Source organism: Trichogramma pretiosum, unplaced genomic scaffold (genome assembly GCF_000599845.2).
Source record: "Trichogramma pretiosum strain Unisexual culture from Peru unplaced genomic scaffold, Tpre_2.0 scaffold25, whole genome shotgun sequence".
NCBI classification, from domain to species: domain Eukaryota; kingdom Metazoa; phylum Arthropoda; class Insecta; order Hymenoptera; family Trichogrammatidae; genus Trichogramma; species Trichogramma pretiosum.
The window spans coordinates 1623702-1640096 of record NW_019641621.1 but is presented as its reverse complement, the minus strand read 5'-3'; the positions used below and the strand labels follow the sequence as shown (position 1 = coordinate 1640096).

Sequence of the window (16395 nt, the reverse complement as noted above, 5' to 3'; positions counted from 1 at the left end):
TTTTATTTCAAAAATTACAATGAAATGTTTGAAAAAAATATCATATTAATTTTATTATAGTATTAATTTACATATTTACAATAATCAATTTATTCTGGATATTCATACATGTTGATTGCTTTATCTTCAGCAACAGACATAAGGAAATTATTCTTTGTTGGATGGTATTTTACTCCCCATACTTGATCAGTATGATCATGAAATGTGTGTAAACATTGTCTTTGCGATAACTCCCATACTTTGACAGTATGATCTGAACTGCTTGAAGCAAATTTCGATCCATTTGGTGCAAATGTTACTCCTAGAACCCATGAAGAATGTCCAGACATAGTTCCTGCTACATTGGCATCTTTTCTACATCGCAAATAATAATAAGGACATAAAATTTTTGTATAATAAAATATTCATCAAATATTAAATAAGCCAAACAGTAAAAGTAGAAAATAAAAAAAATGAATGCAAAAACATAGAATTCAACACACAGATCAATTACTTACATATCATATAATTTCATGTGACTATCATCACTAGCAGTAAGTAACAGCTGTGAGTCAGGAGAAAAGCATAAAGATCGAATTGGCATAGCATGTCCTGAAAAAATACTTGGATTGGTATGGAAAAAAATTACTTCATTTTGATATTTCACCAATATTTACCTTCTAATGTTTGCAGTACTTTTCCATATGCAACATCAAAAATGTTTATAATGCCATCAATAGCTCCACTTGCTATATATTTTCCATCTGGACTCTGAAAAAAAAAATTGATATATCACATCATTATTACAATCAAAATTTTAAAGTTTAATAATTAAAATAGTATACTTACATACGCAACACTGAGAGTAAATTTACCGCCTCTTGTATCTAATACCTGTTCTTGTTTTCCTGTATCTGCATTAAACATATTGATTTTTCCAGCATGGCTTCCAGATATAATGTACTTGTCGTCAGGTGAAAAACACACAGTCCATATATCTACTGGACCTACTTCTATACTGTACATTTTTTCTCCAGATTCTAAATCCCATACTCGTAAACTTGAATCTAGCGAACTTGATGCACACTCTAAAATTGATTAAGTATTAATTCCAAAATATTAAACTGAAATTAACATATACTGCAATGGAACAAAAAACAAAACATACTTGTGCCATCAGAGTTTGTAGCTACAGATACTACTCCTAACGAATGTCCAGTTAGTTTGTGTTTAAGATGCAATCCTCCATCTTTGTAATCCCACACTTTGACTGTATCATCGACAGATCCAGTAATAACATACTGAGAATCATCATTGTTTGACTGCATAGAATCACTAAAAAAAAATCATAAACGTCAGATTGTATATTTTGAAAAACTTTGTTGTTGTAACATTATGATAAACTAACCGAGAATCTTCATTTTCATTGAGTGTACTCTTCTTCTTTTTAGGACAACCCCATGCACACGTCCAAATGCTATCTTCATGAGCATTTTCAGTTTTATGTACCATGGAATACTGAGACAAAAAGATTGAATAGAAAGCATGAAAAATGTGTTGTTTAATTTCATAAAAATATATTAAACGTACCATCGTGCCGGTTCAATATAATATCCTAAACTTTAATAAATACTTTTTTGTTGAACACTTTGAAATGATGTTTGTAAACAGCCCCAAAAAAGATTACTTAGCCAGTAAACTGCTAAATGACTTGCTGCAAATTCAGCACGATTATATATTAATTGTATTAAACCTTCACAAATAAATTCTTGAGTAATTTCAACAAATTTAACACAAAATAAGCTTTTCACATATGTAAATGGAGAACGTATTTGGAATTTTTTACATTAAGCCGCATAACCTAGATAACGCACTAAGGGACATCCCGCATCCGTAGAGCATTGACAATTTGGAAACAATAAAGTTTAAAATGCAAACAATCGCCACCTACTGTAATAATATAGAAACTATTCGTTGCAGTCAGGGTTGGACTGTGTAAAAAAGATAGGCCAAGATTGTAAGTGACTGTCACAGTATAAGTCACTCTTAAACTCTACATGACTAGTTTTTACACAGCTTTGAACTTAGACTCAAGAAAATTGAATGACCTTTTCGAGAACTAAATTTTTTTGAACGTGTAGGTACATTTAACTCATTATGCTATGAATAATTTTTTAGGCAAAAAATTATTATAATAAATATATAATTTTTTTATTTAATTACTAATTTAATATTATAATACTGTACAAATTTAATATTATTTTTATTTTTTTGCATTACTATCTAGTTGCACTCCTGTTGCTTTCGAATTGCTGCCTCAAGAATTTTAATCCAGCTTCTACCTTATCCTCTATGTTTTCGTCAACTGCAGCTGTATCTAAATAAATCAATAATGGACAAAATTAATTTTATTCAAATTTTATATGAATTGAGTATATAAAGTATTTTACTAACCAGTATGTAGCATTGTTGGCGGTGGGAGTGGCCCTATTAAATCAGGATCTTCTTCTAGAGGTAGATCATTGGATGGTATTTCAGTTTCAGTATGCTCTGCAGGTTTTGATGGATGTGCAGGATATTCTGTTGGATCACAAGTTTCATTGCGATCTGGTCCAAATTCAAATCCAAAGTGTAAAGTGCCTCCTCCATGAAAGTTTTCATAAACAGGAGCAAATTCATTTGGACGCTCTTGTCTTTTCTTTTTAACCCACTCTTCTTGTGTCATCACATACCATTTGTTGCCTTTAGTCAATAACTCCCCATAAGCTTTTACTTTATTTTCGATTTCTACAAGCTTATTTACAGGTTCTTCTTTATCTTTATCTCCATCTTTTGATACACTACTTTCGTTGTTTTCTTCATTTTCCTCTGGCTTTGATTCTTCTGTTGTTTGATTGGCAGATTTTTCTTCTTCTGTTTCTTCCGCAGGTAAACCCTTTCTCATTCTTGCTCGAGCTCTAGCAACTTTCAATCTATTTTCTACAATTTGCTTCTTCATTTCCTTTATTCTTTTATTTTCTTCCTGTTGTTTCTCAGTTTCCTTTCGTAACTTGAATAAATTTTCTTGTTGCTTTTTTCTTTCCTCTTCATCTGCTGAAAAAGCATAGTAGCCAACACCATGATTACGAGCTTCATCAAACAGTACATCTTGGTAATGTATATCAGTTTTATCCGCAAGCTTCGCTGTTTGTTCTTCCCACTTTCTTCTCATAATTTCTATTTCTGGCTCCCTATTAGGAGTCTTATCTTCATAGTATAGTTTTTTCTTTTCTTCCTCGCGTGGAGGTGAATTTACTCCTATTTCACTTCGCAAGTGTTTATCTTTATCTTTCATTTTTGGCAAATCTTCTCTCAAACATTTTCTAGTACGACCAAAACAATCAGTATATTCAACCCATCCATCATCAGAGTCATAATCATCGCTCTTCACATCATCCTCGGATACTCTTTCATCAATGTGATCATCAACTTTATTTTCAAAGTCCACCAAAAAGTTTGGATTCATATTGCAATGTTTTCTAGTGAGCTTTTCATAGAGTTGAGATTTAGCTTCCAACATTAGTTTAGACTTTTGCATTGCTTTTAAAGTTTCTACATCGTCAGTTTCGTCCACTTTTCTTTTCTTGGCCTTTGTTTCAATTTTTATCTCTTCTTTGGGCTTGACGATTTTTTCTTTGGGCCTTGGAAAATTGTGTAATCTTTGCTTGGCTTCCTTGACTTCAGCTTGTTTTCGTAACAGCTCAGCTTTTAAACCGAGTAAAGAAGAATGATGCACAGTTATTTTGCTATCACCATTCATTTTTATTTTCTATGCACACACAAATTGGAAACGACAGAATGACACTTGCCACCAAACTCGAGTTTACGTTTAAGTACGTCTGCTTATTTACTTTTTTTAAAGGTTATTCTACAATGACATCATCTTTAGTATCCTCTCTACTCCGGCATATTAGGTGAACAGTTTTCGTTCTCAAAAGTATGACATTTGAAGCTCTGTGAAAGCATTTTTGAATTTTGAGGAAGAAAAATCTCTAAGATGATATTTTATTAATAACAAACTAACAAAAGAGAATTATTTAATTATCAGAGATGATATATAATTTGTAATCGAGTAAGATGCAAAAAATATTTTTTTACATCTATTCAAATTACGAGAGGCGACTTCATCAATTATCAAGCGGCCTGCATTACTGACCACGTGGTGGTGGCAGTTCGAGCGCTCTCAACCTTACAATCTTCAAAATAAAGAAAACGAAAACCACATGCTGTTGCACTGCCGCTTCGGATTTTTTTGTAATTTTGTTTCGACAATTTAACAACAACTAAAATGTCTCGTTTAGTGATTAAAAACTTGCCTGAAGGCGTGAGTTATAATTTTTTTCATAGATTTTGCGACTTTTGCGAATTAAAAACAACACATGATCATTCTAATGTTTTAATTATAGGTTACTGAAGACAAAATTAAAAGTATATTTGGAGAACAAGGGACGATTACTGACATCCAATTAAAATACACCAAAGAGGGTAAATTCCGAAGATTTGGGTTTGTTGGATATAAATCAGAAGAAGAAGCCGCTGCTGCTCATAAGGCTCTGCAAAAAATTTTTATAAACAATAATAGAATTAGTGTTGAATTGTGTGCCAATTTGGGTAAGTTTATCAATCTATAGTATAGAGGTATAAAATCTTTGATGATCATAAAAATAATTTTTTGTTTACTGAATAGGTGACCCATCAAAACCAAAATCGTGGAGTAAATATGCTCCAGATTCAACAAAAGGATTGCAGGATGCTAAAAATAAAATCAAAAAAAATACTCCTTCTGTTAAGAAGGAAAATGAAACTAAACAAACAAATGAGATAAAAGAAATCATTCAAAAGGTTTGTTGCATTTAATGTTTTTTCAAATAATTATTGATTTATATAATATTGATTTATGTTATCTTATTCCTTTCAGCATAAGAATGATCCTCTTTTCAAAGAATATTTGGAAGGTCATTTAAAAGGAGATAAGCAAAACAATGAATTATTGCAGAAATTAAATAGTGAAGGAACAGATGAGGAAAGTGACAGTAAAGATGATGAAAATGAAAACAGTGATGCTCATCAAGATGCTGATGATGTACAAAAAGAAGATGACCTTGCCACTAAAGCAATTTCAGACAAGGATTATATGGAATTGCTTAAAAAAAAAGCAAAAGGAGAAACAGTGGTAGTAAAAGAAAATGTACAGAAAAAACATAAAAAAGAGTTCTTTACAGTGAAACTCAAAGGCCTGGCTTACAATCACAAAAAAAAAGATATAAAAAATTTTTTCAAAGGCATACCAGTTAAGTCAATCAGAGTGCCTCAAAAAATTAAAGGCATTGCTTATGCAGGATTTAAAACTGAAAGATTAATGAAGAACGCTCTCAATAAAAATAGGAGTTTTTTGGATGGGAAACAAATAACTGTTACAGTGTATACAAAAAAAAATGAAGAAGATAAATCAGAAGATCAGAAGTCAAATCCCAGATGGAAAAAACAAGAAGATACATTAAAAGATGAAGAAAGTATAGGAGAATCAGGAAGAATTTTCTTGAGAAATCTATCCTATACTACAACAGAAGATGAAATCAGGCAAATATTTGAAAAATATGGCCAGTTGACTGAAGTCAATCTTCCTGTTGACACCACCACTAGAAAAATTAAAGGTTTTGGCACTGTAACATTTTTGTTACCTGAACATGCTGTAAAAGCATTTTCAGAATTGGATGGTACAGTACATTGTGGTCGTCTGTTGCATCTTCTTCCAGCAAAATCTGCTACTACCGTTTTAGATTTATTGGATCAAGGTATAGTTTAAAAATATATCAAAGCTATAGTCAGAGAACCAGTTTTTCTTGTTTTTTAATTTCTGTGAAATAAAATTAGTCTTGAGCTATAGTATTTATTAGATGCTACAGAAAATATCTTTCATGTAGTTCATTTTGACGCTGCTTACAAAAAATAGCACTTCTCCATTTGAATTAACAGAAAAGTGCTTGCATAATGTTAATTCAAATGGAGAAGTGCTAGTTTTCGTAAGCAGCGTTGATTGTTTCTTAAACGTTGAGTTGTTCTTAACAAGGAAGCGGATGTAGAAACAACAAATTCATGATTTTGTGTTAATTTTTAGATGGCCTGACATTCAAACAAAAGAAAGAGTTACAACAAAAAGCGCAAGCCAATTCATCCCACAATTGGAATACCCTATTTCTGGGTCAAAATGCAGTAGCAGATGCAGTAGCTAAAGCATATGGTACAACTAAAGAAAAAGTCTTGGATGATAACAGTGGTACTAGCATGGCTGTACGCCTTGCTCTTGGAGAAACCCAACTTGTCCAGGAAACTCAAAAATTTCTGGAGCAGAATGGTGTAAAATTGACTGCTTTTAATCAGGTAAAAATATTTTTTCTCATGCAGACTTTCAAAAATTTTAATGTATCTGTAAAGAGTCATAATCATTAATTCCTCATTTTTTGTAGGCTCCAAAAGAACGATCTACAACAGTAATTTTGGTAAAAAATTTACCAGCTGGGACTCAGGTACAAGAAATCGAAAGACTTTTTGCCCAATACGGAGAGCTTGGTCGTGTTATCTTACCACCATCAGGCATAACAGCTTTGGTAGAATTTTTCGAACCCTATGAAGCTAGAAAAGCTTTCAAAAAATTAGCATATTCTAAATTTAAACACATGCCATTGTATTTGGAATGGGCGCCTAACGAAAGTTTTGTTGATAATACACCTAGGAAAATGGAGAATAATGTTAAAATAAATGAAGCAGAGAAAAAGAAAGAAGCAGAAAAAATGGTAGCAGAAAAGGAAGAGAGCGAAGAAGAAGACGACGAGGAAGACAATCAGCAGCCGGAACCAGATACGACTTTGTTTGTTAAAAATTTGAACTTTAATACCACTGATGAATCGTTGAAAAAAGTAAAATATTGGTGTTTAGTTTTAATTCATTTTAAAGCGTATCATGATCATGCTAATACATTATTTTCTTATATTACAGCACTTTATTAAATGTGGCAAGATAGATTATGCCACTGTTTCTGAAAAAAAAGATCCAAATGATCCAGCGAATAAGTTGTCGTTAGGATATGGATTTGTCAGGTACAAGCTAAAATCTGATGCTGATAGAGCTTTGAAAGAGCTTCAATTTTCACTGTTAGATGGAAAGACACTTGAATTGAAATTGTCAGAAAGAACATTGTCGTAAGTATCTAACTTTTTTCATTTCAAAGTGTTTAATGTCCTTTATTTTTTAAATAATTCATAATTTACTCATACATTCAGATCTGAAGCAAAACCAGTTATTAAGAAAACAACAAAAGTTACGGAACAAACGGGAACAAAAATAATGGTTAAGAATCTACCATTCCAGGCCAATGCAGATGAAGTCAAAGATTTATTCAAGTAAGAATTGTATTATAATTGCTTTTTAGTCTTATTTTACAAATGAATGAATATTTACTGAAATATTTGAATTTTATTTTAGGGTGTTTGGTGAGTTGAAAGCCGTCAGATTACCAAAAAAATTGGCAACCGACACTAGACATCGAGGTTTCGGTTTTGTTGAGTTTTATACGAAAAAAGAAGCAAAAGTAAGATTTAGTCCCAATCATTCTGTTATCAATAATTATTTTTCTTAAAAATGGTTTCCATAATGATTTATATTTCTTTTAGCGAGCTTTCAAGGCACTTTGCCAGAGTACTCACTTGTACGGCAGAAGATTGGTTTTGGAATGGGCTCAAACCGAAGAAAACGTCGAAGATTTGCGTAAACGAACCGCGAAGCATTTCCACGAAGAAGATCCTTCAGCAAAAAGAAGTAAAAAATCTACTTTGAACCCAGAAGATATGGGTTTAGCTGAATAATTGTCATACTTGCTTTAATCTATGTTTTTACAAAAAAAATTTTTTTTCCTATTCATCGTAGGAAATTTGATGTTGTAAATAATTTAATTTAAGACGCCCCAAACAGGTACTCTCTAAATGTAAATATTTTTTACGTAGACCAATTTTGTACATAAAAATAAAACAGTTACAATGAATGAAAATTTGCAAAAAGTATATTATTTTAGCCCTTGGTAATACACCGAATTGGCCGTTTTGATATTATTTTCATCCCTCAAAAGTATACTTGGAAGTTTGTGTAAAGAACATGACTGGAGATAAAATGAAAAGACAATGTAGTCCTAAAAAATGAACAATGTGAAAAAAATGATTGGATAACTGTTGGAATATTTAATTATACTCAGGAAATTGAATGGGGTGTTTGTATCGTCGATCGCACGAGCAAATTATACACATAGCGAAATACTTTGGCCGCGGTGGGATTCGACTCCCACGTAAATTGGACGCAAGCATGAAAAATTCTTATGTAGAAGCAGCCTACACTATATATGCTCGCGATATAGTATATAGTCGCATCGCGATTTTGTGCGATTCGATGCCAAAAGTGCAGTAGTCAGTCGCGTTTATAAAGAGCACAGACGAGCAACAGCGAGCCTATACCGAGAATGCTATAAAAAAATCGACGCGTTCGGCGGTAGAGAAAAGCCTACAGGGCCTAGCCAGAGCTGGTGCCTTTAGGCCGCGACCGGCCTGTGCTGCACGAGCCAATTACTCCAGCGATAGGCCCCGATAAGTTGGAAATCCGAAGACAGCCTGGTTGGATCGCAAGGGGCTCGCTGCCAGTCGATCGGGACGGTGTATTATACTCGAGCAACAACTACTACTGCAAGAATTACTACTGCATATTCGTTGGCAAACTGCACCTCCGCGTTCATTCACTGCGGCCAAAGCGGCGTATAGTACTGTAGCACCTGTACGATCGCGCGCCTCTATATCTATACAGCTGTTCGTTTATCAAAATTCTGATGGATATTCAAGCAATAATATGAAAAATTCCAAAGCGCGTGAGTTTTTTTGAAAAAGTAAAATGTGAATGAAAAATACTAGAGGGACGAATAAAAAGGGAGGACAAAAAGTAAAACGGTGAGTGCCTGGTGAATTTCTTTACCACATTCGTTCCGAATCTTTACCAGCTGAATCTTTGCAAACAACGTGTGATAGCTGCACCAAAACCGGTGCTGTTAGTGCAGTCCGCATATGCAATAAAGTTATAAATACAGTTTCCGATTTGTTTGATTTTTTTTTCTCTTAGGGAAGACTCGAAGACAAAATGTGTATTCCTCAAGTCGTCAGAGAGCCCATAGAGAATTGCTTCGACGACATGATGCTCGCTATCCCAGTCCTGCAATTCGAATTCGATGAGATCGAAGAGATGGAGGAAATTGACGTGGTACTGCGATGGCAGCCGGTAAACTCGTAGCGTACTATATTAAAAGGAAATATTTTTTTTTTGTCCATTACCCAGGATAATATGCCGAATTTCCTCGAGAATCCGGACGACGAGGACGACGGCGAGATCCTCGAATACGTGCGATGGATCGAAGAGGAACGAGTGAACCAGCGTCTAGAGGAGCATCACATCGTGAGTATATAATTCAGAGAATGTAATAAAGTCCGAATAATAGTCTAGTTTTATTTTGTCCCGCACGACAGAACTACTGCCATCAGGAAAACTGGGATCCAGAAGCGGCTCATCTGATCTGCGAGGTTTGCCGTCGCTCCTTGGACAAGCCGGGCATCACACTGGACATTGTTAGATTGGCTGTTCAATGAGCCGACTGCAATTAACTTTTGTAAATAATTACAACAAATTATACATATACTTTTTAAATATATAGCCAAATAATAAAGCTCTGTTGTAAAAATAAATCAACGACGTCAAAGTCCCATATATACACGTAAGCGAGGATGAGAAAAAAATTTTAGTCACAATATGTCGAATCGATAATAGGAATTTGCTAGTTATGGGTAAAAGTTGAAAAATTCACATTGGAGTATTTCGAAAGGATATCTAGCGTTGATTCGTGGCACTATATACTACTACTATATGTACTAGTCGGAGCGCAAATAAGAGCCATTCATCCGGGGGCAGGAAGAGAAAGTCGGTAGGTGTATTTTAGGCGCACGAATTTGCCGCGCTACGAGCGAGGACCCGATGAAACGAGAGCTTGGAGCTTTCGCGATCGACCTTTTACGACCAATTAGGATCTTATATTCATATACCGAAGAGACGATGCACAATTTCGTATCGACATTCATCGTTGGGACAGATCGCCGCTTCGGTAATTGGTAGTAATACTCGAAGGCACATAGGTAAGCGCGCATAGGTAAGCATGGCTAGAAGAATAAGAACGATAAGAATGCGCGGATCGGGTGGGCGCATGCACCGCCCGACGAACCCTATACAGTAAACAGTTCGGATCAATAGTCGCGGCGCAACGGCAGCAGTCGCTCCTCGGCTGGACAAGGGATCGCGCATCGTCGGCGGCGCTGCGCAGTCGGCTTCTCTCCTATGCGTGTGTCGTGTTACATTGCAGCCCTAGATAATATTTACATGCTCGGGGCAGCAGCAGCAGCTTGACTAGCCAACGAGCTCTAGGAGCTGCCCTGCGCGACCGGCGGCGAGTCCAACAATCTAACTCACTTATCGCTGATCGTCCGACGAAAAGCACAGCTGCCATGACTTCCAAAGTCCTCGTCAAGCTACCCGTGGTTCCTTTCTCCCAAGTAAGTCGCGTCTGCACTGCACATTTACACGAAGCCATCGTCTGATCGCTGCTTATTATGCCCGTGTAGAAGGGCAGCTCGTGCGACGACGTGTTGCAGCGGCCCAAAAAGCAGCCCCCAGCCAGTAACAGCGCCAGCAGCAACGCCTCCGACTCGCAGCCGACCGGCGCCGAGTCGAGCGATGCCGCCCGACCCCACGAGCACTCCCACGAGGACAAGGTGGCCCAGCTCGAGCAGAACCTCGAGTTTCTGCAGGAGCAGCATCGGACGATGCTCGTGGCCCTCCACAAGGAGATCGACCAGCTCAGGCAGAGGAATCGGGGTGAGTGCAATTTATCCTCCTAGATCTGGATCATGAAAAAAGCTCGAGTTGCCCAGCTATAGCCTGACTTTGTTGCACTGGGAACGTAATTGCCGAGCCGAGATAACGCCTCCTTGATTTAAGCCCCTCCGTTCGACAGCTGAGCTTGGGATTTTTTCACAGAATTACAGTTCCAGTTGGTTTTCTCGAGCAAAGGTCCAAAAATATCGCCTTGCGGTATATCCTCGCCCGAAGATGCAGCCACCTGCGGCAGCGCATCCAACAAACTCACAGTGAGTATAAGATTCGAAACCGAAATACAACGTCCTATAATAAATCGACGATCGAATCGGGAAAAGCTCTTCGAGTCTCGATTTATTATTTCGTTCGATTTCGCTTCGTCCGTTTGTGGCCAGTTGAGAAGACTCGTCGTTCGTTTACAGGAAAGCCCGACGAACGTCATGCCGTTGCAAATGGAGCTGTTGGAGAAGGACGCGCAGGAGCTGAAGGTCTGCTTGGACGAGGAGAGAAAGCTCAACGCCAGCTTGTCGGCCACGATAGACAAGCAACAACAGTGAGTGATGTTTTTACTATGGCGTTTTTTGTTTTTATCCAGATATCGAATAAGTCGAAACTGTTCGTTGCAGAGCGTTGGACGCGTTGGCTCGGGCAGCTACGCGGAGCGCCTCGGACAAGGCCGTACAGGTCGACACGACGATGGAGTGCCAACAGGTCGAGATGCAGGCCCGTCTCGTGGACGCCGAGGCACTGGTCAAGCGGCTCCGCCAGGAGAACGTCGAGCAGCGCAAAGAGCTCGGCCAGCTGAAGCAACAGGTCTCCTCCTGCTCCTCCTCCACCTCGTCGTCGTCGTCGAGTCGAAACGGTCGATCGGCGGCCGCGACGCATCGAGTCGTCCCAGGCCCGCCGAGCAGCTACTACCCGAGCAGCGCAGCGCCGATCGTCGCCGCCGTGGCCATCGATCCTCAGCAGCCCCAGCTGTCGGACGAGCAGCAGCACCAGCGGGCCTTTCCCAAATTTCCACCGCTGCAGACTCAGAGCTACTGGCATCGGGCCTCGCGGACCAATCACGGGTATTCCTTTTATTCAGCCTAATTGCCTATAATCGGACGGCTGTATCGACGTGCGTCGTTTCGTTGTTGCAGCGGCTACGATTCCGGGCCTCAGCTGCACAGCTACCAGCGCAACGCGAGGCATCACAATCATCATCATCAGAGCCATCATCAGAGCCATCATCAGCCGGCTCAGCAACAGCAGCAACAGCAGTACCAACATCATCAACAACTGAATCAAGAGTCGCGTCATCAGCACCATCACAATCGCCATCAAGCTCTGGTGCAGCAGCAGCAATCGAAAGACGGCCAAGCCAAGTCGTCTTCGTCGTCGTCGTCGTCGGCTGCCTCGAACTCGCTACTGCCGCAGCTGCGAAACGGCGGCGTCCGCGTCGACACGAGCGGCGGCAGTTATCCTCCCTTCTTCAGGCCTCGCCACTCCTACTACAAGGACAACAACTGTGATCAGCCGCAAGCTCAGCAGCAAAATCGTAGCGGAAATAGTCGAAAGTATCGCGGACCGAAGCCGCCGCGTCGAGAGAACGGACATCATCCGCAGGACGGGGGTACTCCGCGAGATTACACTGGCAATCAGCAGCATCACAATCGAGATAATCAACGGCAGCCGCGCAAGCCGCGATCGTAAACGCCTCCTATACTTTGTTCGCCTTTTTATTCGGCTTTCGTTCCCGCTGAAACGCATGTAATCCTCGAGCGACTCGATCACGCTTTTCCCACCCTTCTTTTGGCGCGCTTCGACCCTTTTCCGACATTTTACCAATTATACCGAAATAAACACGCGAGCTTGCGATAATTGGCCGCTTGTCACCAAGCCGTTTGTCTAATTTTCCCTTAAAACCGCGAGACCATTGCGCGTTATCGAACTTTGTGAAAACTGTCTTGCTGCATCGCCACCGACACCTACCGACGATTCGATATATCGACATTTTTTACAGTGAGCTTATACACACAAATAACTAACAAAGTAAAACCGTACTTTATCTAACTCTTCAATCTCTTCTATACAAAAGCCACATGAATATGAATGTTTTTTAATAATACAAAACAAAACTAATTCATTCTAATAAAAGTATGGCATACGCGTACGATGCAAAAATAATAATTATAATAATATTAAAATTAAACTAGAAACACGAGGGACCTTATTATTCAATTATACTGAACTTCGACACTTATGATATTAACATCGTCTCTTCGAGATATCTTATAAATGAGTCACCGCCACGAATAACGACATCTTCGGCTGTGGTAAGGATTTTAATGATTAAAAAATTATTATAAATCTATATAAAGTTCAAGCAATGATTATAATAATTGTGCTGTTATTATTGTATTATTAGATATATACATATATTATATAGAATATATTATACAAATATGAATATTAAATTTTTACAGTTTTTTATTAGTTTTAAAAATAATCAAGTAATTACACACTTTTTTCTTTCGATTCATGTATTCCATTGTCTAATCGTAAATCAATTTAACACGAAGTTGATATGTATTGCTGTGTATCGTAACATTTCATTTACATGTTAATTATTGTATAGCAACTATTGTTTTTTTATGCAAAGTACTGTGGTTTTTGTTTCCGTAAGAGTTGAAAATCCACCCAATTACTCATCGCTATTGCATTTCAGCCTCATTCGTTTCTTTGACAAGAAGCATTAAGAATTGGCACTAAAATTTGAATCAATTAAAAATTATATAATAATAAATAAAAGTCCGATAATCATTCAAACTTGATATGCACATTTTACTCGATAAATACATTTATCAAATACAACAAGGAAACTTGAGCATCGTGTAGCGAAAACTTAATTATTTGTCAACAAAATAATCAACGATAGCTAAACTATTCGAATGACATCGACATGTATCACTTATGGTTTTTATTTTGTCAAAACATACATATTACGAAATTTACCCGTTTGAACGCATACTATAATTAAATAAAAACATTGAGTATCCGCATAAAAGCCTCGTTTTATTTTCCCGATATCAATGGTGAGAGTGGTAAAAATCAAAAGATGATAATAGCTCAAAAGATGAGCGCGAATTCGAATTAGCGGCGGGTTAGCGAGAGCCCGGGACGTGACCCCCACTGCCGGGAATCGTTCACACTCGCGTTTGCGATGCTGGAGCGTGTGATCAGTCATATTTGTGTTTTGCCCGATCCCCGGCAGTGTTGCTGTGCGCGCGGCGAGCTGCAGCGTAGGAGGCTTACTGCTGTGGTAGTAGTACACCTTGGATCCGTACAACGCAGACCGTTCATAGGATCGAATCGTTGCAATATGTCAGCCGCGCGTCGCTCAGCAGCAGTAGCAGCAGTACAGTCGGACAGTATCGTCGAGCTGTTTTAACAACAAACAAGCCACCTACGCTTCTCTGCTCGACCTAGCTCTTGTTATGAGACGAAGATGCAAGAGGGAAGCCGTTGATCAACAGCCCCAGCTCGCACTCGACTCTCATTAGCTTACATGCAACGCGTACTTGGTAAGTTTCGAGGTTACTTTGCGTTGTAACGCAATTTCATCGACACAAACAACGATGCTAGTACTGCTGCTGTACACTTTTCTACAGCTTCTCAGAATTTCGTATGATGTAGATGCGTTTCTTCAATTAAAGTTACCCGAGTGAAGGTCCTGAAATCAATATTTTTTTCCATTCTAAATCCCTTATCACTTATATCAAAATATTTACAAACTTATGAGTAGTCTGTCATTCACTGACTCAGTTTATCGCACAAATGTACTATAGTTAACATAGAAAAGCTTTCACAGCTTTGAACAATTGAAAAATAATTTTGACTAATTTTTTTGTGCAGAAATCTACTGTAGCAGAAACTTACAGAGTCAATTTTCATTTATTTGTTATGAAATGAAATAAAAATAATCATTCAAAATGATGAGTGATCAATTTCGTGGTAAAGTGGAGCAATACTCACCAAAATCATCACCGAGGGGTGCTCGTTCACCTGTCGTTTCTCGACAAGACTCAACAGGCACCCTGAAAACAACCATTTCGTTGGGAAAAAATCCATCCATTGTTCACAGTGGACCATTTTATTTAATGAAAGAACCACCTGGTAAGTGATTAAGCTATTATTTAAATTATTCTCACTTCAGTAAAATTCTTTACTATGAAATCTATTTTAGGAGAAAGTGAATTGACTGGCGCCAGAAACTTGATGGCCTATTATGGCCTAGAACACTCCTATAGTAAGTTCAGTGGAAAAAAACTTAAGGAACAATTATCATCTTTTTTACCAAATTTACCCGGTGTTATTGATACACCAGGAGATCAAGATAACAGGTATTTATTGAAAAACTTTTTTTTTTTCAATAAAGTTGTAACAATAGTTTTTGATTTTTATTTTATTTATTTCAGCTCTCTTAGATCATTGATTGATAAACCTCCAATTGGTGGTAAAGAACTTCTTCCATTAACAAGTTTACAATTGTCTGGGTTTAGACTTCACCCTGGTCCAGTAAGTATTACTTGTTTGAGAAAAATCTAAAATGTCCTTATTATATAATTAACATTTTTGTGCAAAAAATCGTTTAAAAAAATGTTTGCATGATTTTATTAATAATCAATGATAGAAGTCAATTTTCCCTCTGTATCTCAAAATAATGATTATCCATGCTTGTTACAGCTGCCTGAACAATATCGTTATATCAACCAGGCTCCTCAGAAAAAACATCACAAGAAAAATAAGCATAAGAACAAGAATAAAGGAGAAACTCCTACAGGTTTAGAAAGTACAATAATTGATATTGGTGGAGCCGATACCCACGAAAAGAAACATAAAAAGCAGAAAAGACACGATGAAGAAAAGGAAGCTAGAAAAAAGCGCAAAAAGGAGAAGAAAAGAAAAAAGCAAAAACATAGTCCCGAACATTCGGGAGGTCTAACGCCATCGCAACATTCGAATTCGTGATCTTCAATTGAACATTGTAGTTTTAATTCAAATATTGTTTGTGATGAGTCTTCCTCTTGGCCTTAACTAACTTTCAATTACATTACCAGAAATAGATCCAAACTTGAATTATATCATGACTTTTATATAATTAATTAATAACATTGTTGAAATTACTTTATTAGAAAACTCAGTTATCTACTAATTTTTATTTATTCATATTGCTTTGGCAAAATACTGTAAATAAATAGTACAATGTAGTGTAGTTGTACCCGTACAGTATGTATTAAGTGTGTAAACAGCATAATCGCTCGCGTAATTCGCAAGCACAACTCAACAAAATCATTGTAAATAAAAATAAAACATTGACATTGTATAATAAACATAAAAAGTAAATCTTTTAGTCCAACATTTATAAAAAGAAACCATGCGTAA

The 16395-nt window shown here is 37.4% G+C and overlaps 6 protein-coding genes across 8 annotated transcripts; 4 read left to right on the top strand and 2 right to left on the bottom strand.

Annotated features, from left to right (window-relative positions):
* Nucleotides 1-24: 24 nt before the first annotated feature.
* Nucleotides 25-2026, bottom strand: LOC106654207 (WD repeat-containing protein 61). Its single transcript, XM_014373973.2, has 7 exons — nucleotides 1570-2026; nucleotides 1388-1497; nucleotides 1148-1314; nucleotides 829-1067; nucleotides 657-750; nucleotides 498-591; nucleotides 25-354 (listed from the first exon to the last, which is right to left on the bottom strand). The coding sequence occupies exons 1-7, from the start codon at nucleotides 1570-1572 to the stop codon at nucleotides 90-92; spliced, it is 972 nt and encodes a 323-aa protein (XP_014229459.1). The 5' UTR covers nucleotides 1573-2026; the 3' UTR covers nucleotides 25-89.
* Nucleotides 2027-2230: 204 nt separating this feature from the next.
* Nucleotides 2231-3952, bottom strand: LOC106654138 (coiled-coil domain-containing protein 174). Its single transcript, XM_014373862.2, has 2 exons — nucleotides 2434-3952; nucleotides 2231-2356 (listed from the first exon to the last, which is right to left on the bottom strand). The coding sequence occupies exons 1-2, from the start codon at nucleotides 3776-3778 to the stop codon at nucleotides 2259-2261; spliced, it is 1443 nt and encodes a 480-aa protein (XP_014229348.1). The 5' UTR covers nucleotides 3779-3952; the 3' UTR covers nucleotides 2231-2258.
* A 90-nt stretch (nucleotides 3953-4042) lies between these two features.
* LOC106654107 (probable RNA-binding protein 19) lies at nucleotides 4043-8062 on the top strand. Its single transcript, XM_014373814.2, has 10 exons — nucleotides 4043-4342; nucleotides 4425-4629; nucleotides 4706-4860; nucleotides 4937-5813; nucleotides 6137-6399; nucleotides 6486-6935; nucleotides 7015-7217; nucleotides 7299-7418; nucleotides 7501-7606; nucleotides 7689-8062. The coding sequence occupies exons 1-10, from the start codon at nucleotides 4307-4309 to the stop codon at nucleotides 7878-7880; spliced, it is 2607 nt and encodes an 868-aa protein (XP_014229300.1). The 5' UTR covers nucleotides 4043-4306; the 3' UTR covers nucleotides 7881-8062.
* Nucleotides 8063-8490: 428 nt separating this feature from the next.
* On the top strand, nucleotides 8491-9753 carry LOC106654074. Of its 2 annotated transcripts, XM_014373761.2 has the most exons (4): nucleotides 8491-9002; nucleotides 9172-9309; nucleotides 9385-9501; nucleotides 9573-9753. In XM_014373761.2, exons 2-4 carry the CDS (start codon nucleotides 9190-9192, stop codon nucleotides 9690-9692), a joined length of 357 nt encoding a protein of 118 aa, XP_014229247.1. In that variant the 5' UTR covers nucleotides 8491-9002; nucleotides 9172-9189; the 3' UTR covers nucleotides 9693-9753. The 2 variants fall into 2 exon arrangements, with proteins under 2 accessions (XP_014229247.1, XP_023314624.1); XM_023458856.1 differs by lacking the exon at nucleotides 8491-9002 and having other exon boundaries at nucleotides 9138-9309.
* A 49-nt stretch (nucleotides 9754-9802) lies between these two features.
* LOC106654133 (hormone receptor 4-like) lies at nucleotides 9803-14288 on the top strand. Of its 2 annotated transcripts, XR_002763449.1 has the most exons (7): nucleotides 9803-10646; nucleotides 10716-10968; nucleotides 11131-11240; nucleotides 11391-11521; nucleotides 11595-12038; nucleotides 12111-13286; nucleotides 14225-14288. XR_002763449.1 is itself a non-coding variant. In XM_014373854.2 (6 exons), the coding sequence occupies exons 1-6, from the start codon at nucleotides 10599-10601 to the stop codon at nucleotides 12661-12663; spliced, it is 1539 nt and encodes a 512-aa protein (XP_014229340.1). In that variant the 5' UTR covers nucleotides 9803-10598; the 3' UTR covers nucleotides 12664-13362. The 2 variants fall into 2 exon arrangements, 1 of the variants encoding a protein (XP_014229340.1); XM_014373854.2 differs by lacking the exon at nucleotides 14225-14288 and having other exon boundaries at nucleotides 12111-13362.
* LOC106654085 (mediator of RNA polymerase II transcription subunit 19) lies at nucleotides 14287-16343 on the top strand. Its single transcript, XM_014373780.2, has 5 exons — nucleotides 14287-14534; nucleotides 14866-15126; nucleotides 15197-15353; nucleotides 15429-15528; nucleotides 15697-16343. The coding sequence occupies exons 2-5, from the start codon at nucleotides 14943-14945 to the stop codon at nucleotides 15979-15981; spliced, it is 726 nt and encodes a 241-aa protein (XP_014229266.1). The 5' UTR covers nucleotides 14287-14534; nucleotides 14866-14942; the 3' UTR covers nucleotides 15982-16343.
* Nucleotides 16344-16395: the final 52 nt, after the last annotated feature.

What these genes read in the sequence shown, in the direction of transcription:
- LOC106654207 (XM_014373973.2), bottom strand. An exon ending in TTACTCTCAGTGTTGCGTAT is followed by an intron (nt 751 to 828) that starts GTAAGTATACTA and finishes TTTTTTTTTCAG; the next exon opens with AGTCCAGATGGAAAATATAT. An exon ending in AGTACTGCAAACATTAGAAG is followed by an intron (nt 592 to 656) that starts GTAAATATTGGT and finishes GTATTTTTTCAG; the next exon opens with GACATGCTATGCCAATTCGA.
- LOC106654138 (XM_014373862.2), bottom strand. Translation starts at nt 3,778, where the DNA reads ATGAATGGTGATAGCAAAATAACTGTGCATCATTCTTCTTTACTCGGT. An exon ending in GCCAACAATGCTACATACTG is followed by an intron (nt 2,357 to 2,433) that starts GTTAGTAAAATA and finishes TGATTTATTTAG; the next exon opens with ATACAGCTGCAGTTGACGAA.
- LOC106654107 (XM_014373814.2), top strand. Translation starts at nt 4,307, where the DNA reads ATGTCTCGTTTAGTGATTAAAAACTTGCCTGAAGGC. An exon ending in TAAAAGAAATCATTCAAAAG is followed by an intron (nt 4,861 to 4,936) that starts GTTTGTTGCATT and finishes TATTCCTTTCAG; the next exon opens with CATAAGAATGATCCTCTTTT. An exon ending in TTTAGATTTATTGGATCAAG is followed by an intron (nt 5,814 to 6,136) that starts GTATAGTTTAAA and finishes GTTAATTTTTAG; the next exon opens with ATGGCCTGACATTCAAACAA.
- LOC106654074 (XM_014373761.2), top strand. Translation starts at nt 9,190, where the DNA reads ATGTGTATTCCTCAAGTCGTCAGAGAGCCCATAGAGAATTGCTTCGAC. An exon ending in AGATGGAGGAAATTGACGTG is followed by an intron (nt 9,310 to 9,384) that starts GTACTGCGATGG and finishes TCCATTACCCAG; the next exon opens with GATAATATGCCGAATTTCCT. An exon ending in GTCTAGAGGAGCATCACATC is followed by an intron (nt 9,502 to 9,572) that starts GTGAGTATATAA and finishes CCCGCACGACAG; the next exon opens with AACTACTGCCATCAGGAAAA.
- LOC106654133 (XM_014373854.2), top strand. Translation starts at nt 10,599, where the DNA reads ATGACTTCCAAAGTCCTCGTCAAGCTACCCGTGGTTCCTTTCTCCCAA. An exon ending in CCGTGGTTCCTTTCTCCCAA is followed by an intron (nt 10,647 to 10,715) that starts GTAAGTCGCGTC and finishes ATGCCCGTGTAG; the next exon opens with AAGGGCAGCTCGTGCGACGA. An exon ending in GCCTCGCGGACCAATCACGG is followed by an intron (nt 12,039 to 12,110) that starts GTATTCCTTTTA and finishes TCGTTGTTGCAG; the next exon opens with CGGCTACGATTCCGGGCCTC.
- LOC106654085 (XM_014373780.2), top strand. Translation starts at nt 14,943, where the DNA reads ATGATGAGTGATCAATTTCGTGGTAAAGTGGAGCAATACTCACCAAAA. An exon ending in CCAGGAGATCAAGATAACAG is followed by an intron (nt 15,354 to 15,428) that starts GTATTTATTGAA and finishes TATTTATTTCAG; the next exon opens with CTCTCTTAGATCATTGATTG. An exon ending in TTAGACTTCACCCTGGTCCA is followed by an intron (nt 15,529 to 15,696) that starts GTAAGTATTACT and finishes TGCTTGTTACAG; the next exon opens with CTGCCTGAACAATATCGTTA.